The 8,556-nt window shown below is 54.5% G+C and overlaps 1 protein-coding gene across 1 annotated transcript in view; it reads left to right on the top strand.

Moving 5' to 3' along the window:
• The window catches only part of TRPC4AP (transient receptor potential cation channel subfamily C member 4 associated protein), a 47,192-nt gene extending 38,799 nt beyond the window's left edge, over positions 1 to 8,393 (top strand). Inside the window, exons 16-19 of the mRNA XM_054173448.1 lie at positions 871 to 979; positions 1,928 to 2,040; positions 3,344 to 3,550; positions 5,816 to 8,393. Of these exons, the coding sequence (XP_054029423.1) occupies positions 871 to 979; positions 1,928 to 2,040; positions 3,344 to 3,550; positions 5,816 to 5,953 (567 nt within the window). The 3' untranslated portion in view covers positions 5,954 to 8,393. The remainder of the gene's footprint in view (positions 1 to 870; positions 980 to 1,927; positions 2,041 to 3,343; positions 3,551 to 5,815) is intronic.
• Positions 8,394 to 8,556: the final 163 nt, after the last annotated feature.

Here is an 8,556-nt window from a genome sequence, read left to right on the forward strand (position 1 = left end):
CAGTTCAGCAAGAGTTGGTGCTGCAGAGAGTCACACCTTACCTGGGATGTTACTTCCATTTACAGACCCTTTCAGAAGTCATGGCTGATGTAGTTACCCTGAAAACTTAGTTCCATAGCTCAGGAGCGGGCAGCTCTCTGTGCAAAGTGCCTTCATGCTTTTGGGCACTTTGTGCACTCTGCTGGGTGGGATTTGAGCCTTCTTAAAGCCTTCTCTTGCTTAAGTTACTCTGTAGTTTTTCTCTGCTTGCTGTCAGGTCTGGCAGACCCTAGAGAGCAGAAGCAGAGAGGGGAGCTGGGGTTGCTCAGCCTGGAGAAGAGAAAACTCTGGGGAGACCTACTAGTGGCCTTCCAGTACCTGAAGGGGGCCTACAAGAAGGCAGAGGGGCTGTTTGCAAAGGCCTGCAGTGATAGCACAGCCCAGGGCTCTGTGTGTCCTCTGGTTCTTGCTAGAGATAACAAAAGGGTACTGACCATGAGTCTTTTGGCACTCAGAACTCTTGTTTCCGGGGGGAAGGGGAAATTGTCCACCTCTGTGAAGCCATACATTGGTGAAGTGCATGTTTGAGGTGCCTGTGCTCAGAATTCAAGCCTGTTTCTCCAATAACCTTCAAGACTAAACTCTTGCAGTGTTCACAGTCTGGAGAGCACTTCCTGTTGCCCTACTCACCAAAGCCTGTTGATAGCTCTTCCTGCCTGGGTTCGCTGACCTCTTCCCCTTGCGGTGTAATCCACACCGCTTGGCCATACACATTCTCAAAAGGGGATAGAAGGTCCTCTTGTGAGTGTTCATGTCAGATGGGAGGGGAGGGGGTTGGTTTTTTTGGGGGGGTTCCCCCTCCCACCCCCAATAAAAAGCCTTTCTCTTTAGTTCCAGATATTTCTGAATCAGATCAACAGTTCCTTGGTTGACTCAAACATGCTCGTTCGCTGCATCACGCTGTCCCTGGACCGCTTCGAGAATCAGTCTGATGCTAAAGGTAAAGAACAAGAGAGGAGCTGCCTCTGCTAGCTGGGGATAATGGTTATCTGCATGAGGGCTTTTGAGGCACCCTCAGTCACATTAAGATGACACTAAGTTGATGTGCTTGAGGGTAGGAAGGTTCTGCAGAGCGACCTGAACAGGCTGGATTGATGAGTCGAGGCCAGTGGGATTGAGGGCTCAGTGCTGGGGCCAGTTCTCTTTATAGTCTTTGGTGATGACCTGGGTGAAAGGATTGAGGCATCCTCTGTAAAGCTAGAGAAGACTCCAAGTTGGGAGGGAGTGTTGGTCTGCTTTGAGGGGAGGGAGGCTCTACAGAGTGACCTGAACAGGCTGGATTGATGGGTCGAGGCCAGTGGGATGAGGTTCAGCAAGGCCAAGGAGCCTCAGGTTGCAGCAGGGGAGGTTTAGGTTGGCTATAAGAAGAAAATTCTTCTCTGAAAGGTTCTCAAACACTGGAACAGGCTGCCCAAGGTGGTGGCTGACTCTGCATCCCTGGGGGTGTTTAAACAATGCATAGGTGTCACAGAATGGTAGGGGTTGGAAGGGACTTCAAAAGCTCATCGAGTCCAACCCCCACTGCCAGAGAAGAGCCACCCAGAATGTGTGTTTTGAGGCTCTGCAGAGGAGACTTCACAACCTCTCTAGGCAGCCTGCTCCAGTGTTGTTACCCTCCCCATCCAAAAGTGGTGCTGAGGGACGTGGTCTAGCACAGGGCTTTGCTGACCCAGGGTGCTGGTTGGCCTTGATGGCCTTCAAGGCCTTTTCCAGCAGAAACGGTTCTGTGGTTTTCAGTCTGCCCTTTGCAGCTGTTGAGCTTAGGTGGGAAAGTGCCCCCTGGCAGGTTTGCTGCTGCAGCCTGAGCACCAGTTGCTTGCAGCCCTGTTTGCTGGGCCAGTGTGTCAAGCTGTGGGAGCAGGTGCTGACTGTGGTGCTGCTGTTGCAGTCGCAGAGGTGCTGTCGGAGTGCCGCCTCTTGTCCTACATGTCCCAGATGTCCATGCGGATGTCCTTCCTCTTCCGTCTCATCAACATTATCCACGTCCAGACCCTCACACAGGTAAACTCTGTGCTTCTCTTGCTGATAACTGTGTGCTGATGAACTGGGCTGGGAGCAGGGAGAAACCCAGCTTCTCTTGAGGGGACCCCTGTGGATTGAGAGCAGCCCTGCAGAGGAGGACTTGGGGCTGCTGGTTGAGGAGGTGCTTGACGTGAGCCGGCAATGTTCGCTGGCAGCCCAAAGAACCAGCTGTGTCCTGGGCTGCAGCAAAAGATGTGTGGCCAGCAGCTCAGGGGAGGTGATTGTGCCCCTCTGCTCTGGTGGGACCCCACCTGCACTACTGTGTCCAGCTCTGGGGTCACCAGCACAAGAAGGATGTGGCTCTGTTGGAAAGGGTTCAGAGGAAGCCATGAAGATGATCATAGAGCTGGAGCGCCTCCACCATGGGGACAGGCTGGGAGAGTTGGGGCTCTTTGGGCTGGAGAAGAGAAGGCTGCAGGGAGACCTTGTAGCAGCCTAAAAGGGAGCTACAGGAGAGCTGGGAAGGGACTTTTGACAAGGGCTTGTGGTGACAGGGCATGGGGCTATGACTTTGAGCTGGGAGAGGGGAGATTGAGACTGGAGATGAGGAGAAAATTGTTGACAGTGAAGTTGGTGAGACACTTCAACATGTTGTCCAGAGGTGTGGACACCTCATCCTTGGGAGTGTTTAAGATCAGGCTGGATGAGGCTTTGAGCAACCTGGTGTCCCTGCCCATGGCAGAGGAGGTTGGAACTAGAATAGAAAAAAATAGAATAGAATTAAGCAGGTTGGAAAAGACCTTTGAGATCATCAAGTCCAACCTCTCACCCAACACCATCTGATCAACTAAACCATGGCACCAAGCGCCTCATCCAGGCTCTTCCTAAACACCTCCAGAGATGGTGACTCCACCACCTCCCTGGGCAGCACATTCCAAGGGCCAATCTCTCTTGCTGGGAAGAACTTCTTCCTAACATCCAGCCTGAACCTCCCCTGGCACAGCTTGAGACTGTGTCCTCTTGTTCTGGTGCTGGCTGCCTGGGAGAAGAGACCAACCCCCACCTGGCTACAACCTCCCTGCAGGGAGTTGTAGAGAGCAAGGAGGTCTCCTCTGAGCCTCCTCTTCTCCAGGCTAAGCACCCCCAGCTCCCTCAGCCTCTCCTCTGTGATCTCCTAGATAGCTTTAAGGTCCCTTCCAACCCAAACCATTCTGTGTCCTTTCCTTCTCGCTCCACCCAGGAGCACCTCCCCTGCCCGCTTCCCCCGAGCGCGTTCGGTGCACGGGGCTGCTGGCTCCTTTTGAGGGCTGCCCTGTGAGCTCTGTGCCATCTCTCCTGGCAGGAGAACGTCAGCTGTTTGAACACAAGCTTGGTTATCCTCATGCTGGCCCGGAGGAAAGACAAACTCCCTTTCTACCTGCGCACTTTGCAACAGATGGAGTACACGGAGAAGTACCCAGGCTTCATCCTCAACAACTTCCACAGCCTCCTGCGCTTCTGGCAGCAGCATTACCTCAACAAGGACAAAGACAGCACCTGCTTAGAAAATGTAGGTGAAGCTCTTCCCCTGGCAATGGCTGTCTGCTGCTCACCTGGCAGAAATGGGGAGGGGAGAGGTGGTGGAGGGAAAGAAGGGAGCAAGTTCTGCCCCCGGCATAACTTCATCGCCTCGCCGGGTCAGGTCCCTCGGGTGCCGCGGGGTAAGGGCTGCAAACGAGACCTTGGCTCTGGCACACTCAAGTGAGACTTGCCAGCATTGAGACCTGCCAGCCCTGCACAGGGATGTGGAGGCAGGACAGAGTCCAGCTCCCACACTAGTTAGCACCTTACCCAGACCATCTCCTCTCTTCCTGGTGTGCAGCTGCTGGAAGACAAGGCAGCTGCCCTGTGGAGAGCAGCCTGCACGGTTCTGCTCTGAGCTGCTCCGTCTGGGGCCCTGAGAAGAGGCAGAAACAGCCTGTGATGAGAGAGTGCCTCCCTTGCACATGCCCTAGGAGGCTGAAGGGAGGTTGCAGAGGTTTATTCCATGACTTTTCAGTGACTGGGTAGCAGCTTTAACAGATTTGTGTTCTACCTGATTTGTAGTGGAAAAGCCTTTCTCTGGTGTGTGTGTCCCCTGCAGCAGGCAGCCCCACAGCTGTGACCTGAGCACAGCACTCTAGGCAGTCTGCTAGAGATGAGGCACCTCACAAGGAGCAGTGTAGAGCTCTGGGAGTAGCTAAGATAAGGAGCTTCAGTTCCTCAGAAAGGAAAAGTGTGATGGAGGGAGCACCACTGAGCAATGCAGATGTGCAGCACTTTGCTGTCAGCCTGATTTAGCACAGCTCATGTCCTGCTTGGGTCAGTACTGGGCTGGGGAGCTGCAGGAAAACAGGGGGCCAGCTCAGGTGCCAGGGTTTGACACATCCATTGTGCTGCTGGGCTGTGGAGGAGGAGATGGTGCTGAGACCAAAGCTCTGCCACTGCTGCATTTCAGGCTTGTGTCATGCTGTATGTGCACACTGTGGTGCTGCCTGTGTCTTCAGCCACTGGGGGGATGGAAATCAAGAGCTGTCCAGGTGTAAAGGCTTTGGGTTGTACATCATGTGGTGTAGGGCTGCTGGAGAGGCCTTAAGAGGGTGATGCAGGGGGGATGTGAGCAGACAGGGTGCATCACTTGCTCTGCAGCCCTGCAGTGTCACAGTTTGTGTTTGGACTGGGCAGCAGAGAAGCTTAGGCTTGTGTGTGTGTTACTACTCACAGGCAAGCCCTGCCTGCTGGCCCACACAGGCTGGCTGGGGTGGTGGCCACCCTGCACTGCTCTTGGCAGGGCTGTGGTTGCCACAGATGGGTGGTAAAAAAACCTGGCTGGTCACTAATGGTGTTCCCTAGGGCTGTGCTGGGGGCAGTTCTCTGTAATGTCTTTTGATGACCTAGATGAGGGCACTGAGGCATCCTCTGTAAAGTAAGAGAAGACACCAACCTGGGAGGCAGTGTTGGTGTGCTGGAGGGTAGGGAGGCTCTAGAGTGACCTGGACAGGCTGCATCAATGGGCCAAGGCCCATGGGATGAGGTTCAAGAAGGCCAAGTGGCTTCAGGTTGCACCAGGGGAGGTTTAGGTTGAAGAGCAGAAGAAACTTCTTCACTAAAAGGCTTCTCAAAACACTGGAAGAGGCTGCCCAGGGAGCTGGCTGAATCCCTATCCCAGGAAGTGATCAAAGAGTGCAGAGATGTGGTGCTGAGGGCCATGGTTTATCACCAGCTTGGTAGAGATAGGGAGTGGTTGGACTGGATGATCTTAAAGGCCTTTTCCAGCCCAAATGATTCTGTGATAGTGAGAGGCTGGCTGTAGAAGTTGCAGGTGGTTCAGCATCCACCCCTGGTACTCCCCACCCCAGGGAGGATGAGGTGGATGGGGAGCTAGGTGTGTTCAGCTGTGTGGCTGGGGAGTCAGGCTGAGCAGGAGGTGAATCACAGAGTCAGAGAATGGTAGGGGTTGGAAGGGACCTGGGAAGATCATCAAGTCCAACCCCCTTGCCAGAGCAGGATCACCTAGAGCAGGTCACACAGGAATGCATCCAGGCAGGTTATGAAAGTCTCCAGAGGAGGAGACCACAACCTCTCCAGGCAGCCTGCTGCAGGGCTCTGTCACCCTCACAGTGGGAAAAAAGCTTTCCTTCTGTTCCCTTGGAAGCTCCTCTGCTCCAGCTTGTTCCCCTTGCCCCTCATCCTGTCTCTGGCCACCGCTGACCTTCCGTTCTCTCTGCTGCATCCCTTGGCACGGCTGCGGCTGCCTGCAGGGCACGCTAACCCACCTCTCCGTCTCTCCCCACAGAGCTCCTGTATTAGTTTTACCTACTGGAAAGAGACTGTATCTATACTGCTCAGTCCAGACCGGACCTCCCCCTGTGCCATAGTTAGCTACATCGACGAGGCCTACATGGACATTGACAGGGACTTTGCCGAGGAGTGAGCCGCGCTCTGCCTGCCGCCCGCGCTCCGAGGGTACCTCTCAGCCCGTGGACTTCAGGGATCCGCCGTGTCCTGTGTGTGTGTGCGGCCCCCAGCCCCCCACCCGACCCCCACCGGGCCAGGCTTGGCAAGCTCTCTGGGCAACACATTCAGGGATGTATCTTCCAGGTGTTCTGGGATAAAACAATTACTGACCTGCAGCAACCAGCCTCTGGCTGTTCCTTTGTCCTGCCTGCCGGCCCGGCGAGGCTGGCCCGGGAGGTTTGCTGACGCACGAGGATGCTCCCTGTGTGCTGATGGGCTTGGGGCTCATCTCTGGCTGCCAGAACTTAGCAGGTCCAAAAGCACACAAATTGCTCTCCAGATGTGAGGTCCAAGGAGCTGGTCTGGCTGGGACCCCGGCACGCCAGCCACACGCAGAGCCACCACGAGGACTCCCTCTGGGTGTAACTCTTCTGTCGGGGCTGGGAATCAGGGGTTGAGGGTTGGTTGGGGTGTGAGTGCGTGCGTGTGTGTGCGTGTGTGTGCTTTTAATTCCTGAGAGCCCTAGCTCCAGTCACCTCTTTACCATCTCCTTTTGGATCATTTGGTACTAAATCTGTCTGTCTGTGCATTAGGAGAACCTCTGCTCCTGCTGTCTTTTCCTGCAGATCCTTCCCACCCGAAGGTGTTGCGCAGCGCTGCGGAGAACAGGCATTTCAGCAGCGGTGGGATCCCGGCAGGGGTTGGCTTTTTCCTGGGAGCCACTAGCATTAAAATGTACTAATTTTTTCTAAACTTGGAGCTTGTCCCTTCTTGGGTGGCTAATCTGGTTTTAAAAATCCTTTCCAGGACCCCTTGCTCTTGATGCTAACCTTCTATTGCCTGGAAGTCCTCCGTCAGCCTCTGCTGGCAGTCCCTAATCTCAACACACACATTAATCTCGAAGTGCAATATTTGCTGGAGGTGTCAGTTTGATCCTGGCTCTGTTTTAATCAGAATGTGTTGAAAGGCTGGGAATAAACACTCCTGCTTGAAAAGAAGTTTGCAGGATATTTTGGGAAAAGGGGGAGCTGGGTGAATGGCCAAACCTACGCAGGCCCTGCCTGCTCACCACCACTGACTGTGTGGCTCCACCACAGTCACATTCCCAGGAATGAATAGAGCCTGAAGTCCTCTGAGCCACTGCATTCAAGTCAAAACCTAGGTGTCTTGCAGCTCCAGCTGGAAGAAACCAGTTTCCTTTGGAATGTGCATCTGAATCTTCTTCACTTTCCTTAACTTATTTGATGAGATGACTTCAGCTCTGCCCAGGCTCTGGGGAGGGACAGGTGGTGAGGCCGTCCCAGAGCTGTAGCGTTTTGTCTCTAGGCGCTGCCGGCAGGATGGGTCCTGCTCTGAGGCTCCCTGTGCTGGGGCCTGGAGGAGAGACTCCAGCTGCAGGGCTTGTCCTCCAGCAGTCACCCTCCTGCTCTCACCCATCTCACACGTGGGTGTCCTGCTGTGGACTTGCAGCCAGTACTTTGCTTGTGGGGCAGAGCTGCTGAGCTTGTGTGTAACCTGGAGCCTTGCAGGAGCTCCTGAGGCCCTCTGTGTCCCTCCCTAGGGGGCTGGGCAAGCTCTGCACTGTTCCCCTGAGGTTACCCTGGGCTCACCCTTTGTGCTGGGGAGCTCCTGGCTACAGCAGCCGCAACTGCCCTCCTCATGGGGTCACCCCACTCTGCCCCCTTCCTTCCCTGAGCTCATTTCTTTCTCATCTGTACCTTTTCTGTTCCTTGGGTATTTGTGGTTTTGGTGTATCTTTTGCTTCTTAACTGTAATAGATGTACACTTCAATAAATGCTTCAAATTAAAAGGCTTTTCAGTTGAGGGATGCCTTTCCCTAGTGTAGTTAATTGGTGCATCCCCTGGTTGCTGCTAGAACCCTGCAGAGTCTCCTTTCCATCTCAGTGTTCATAGAACCTTCAGTCAAGGTCCAAGCTGTGCCTGCTTGGGCTGTGGCATCCTGCCAGCTGCCCTCTGGCTCCTGGCTCCCTCCTCCTGAGCACTGGGAGCAGGCTGAGCTGGGGACCTGGCCTGCCAGAGGCAGCTCGGCTTTGCTTTTGCCTTCAGGCTAGCTGCAGAGAAGGGACAGGGAAGAACCCACCACAGCAGGGGGCAGGAGCATGAGCTGGCAGAGAGGGTCACAGGCACGTTTTTGAGTGAGGGCCACGTTGCTGTGGGCTTGTTTGTCCATGCCAAACGCCTCAAGAATCTCCTTTTGAGAAGGGACCAAGAGCTCTGTCCTCCATCCTCGTTTTGTCTTATTTATGGAGAGCAGGGAGAGGAAGCGTCCAGCGCGGGGCCGGGGAGAGCTCAGGGGGGTGGAGGTGGGATCCCTGTCACTAACCATCCTCTGGATTTGCTGAGGTTCCTGCTGCCCAGATTAATGCCAATTTACTAACTGCAAATAAGCATATTGAATGGAAACTATTAAAGAAATCTATTTTAAAGAAGTGAGTGGAGATGTCTTTCTTTGCAGGCCCCAACCCTCCCCTCTGCCCTGCAGGGCTGGAGTGGGGGCTGGTCACTCTGTCCCAAGAATGGTGGTTTCAGGGAGGTCTCTTCTACCCTCAGCCCTGCTCC

The sequence above is a fragment of the Dryobates pubescens genome, chromosome 26, assembly GCF_014839835.1.
Source record: "Dryobates pubescens isolate bDryPub1 chromosome 26, bDryPub1.pri, whole genome shotgun sequence".
In the NCBI taxonomy this organism is placed as follows: domain Eukaryota; kingdom Metazoa; phylum Chordata; class Aves; order Piciformes; family Picidae; genus Dryobates; species Dryobates pubescens.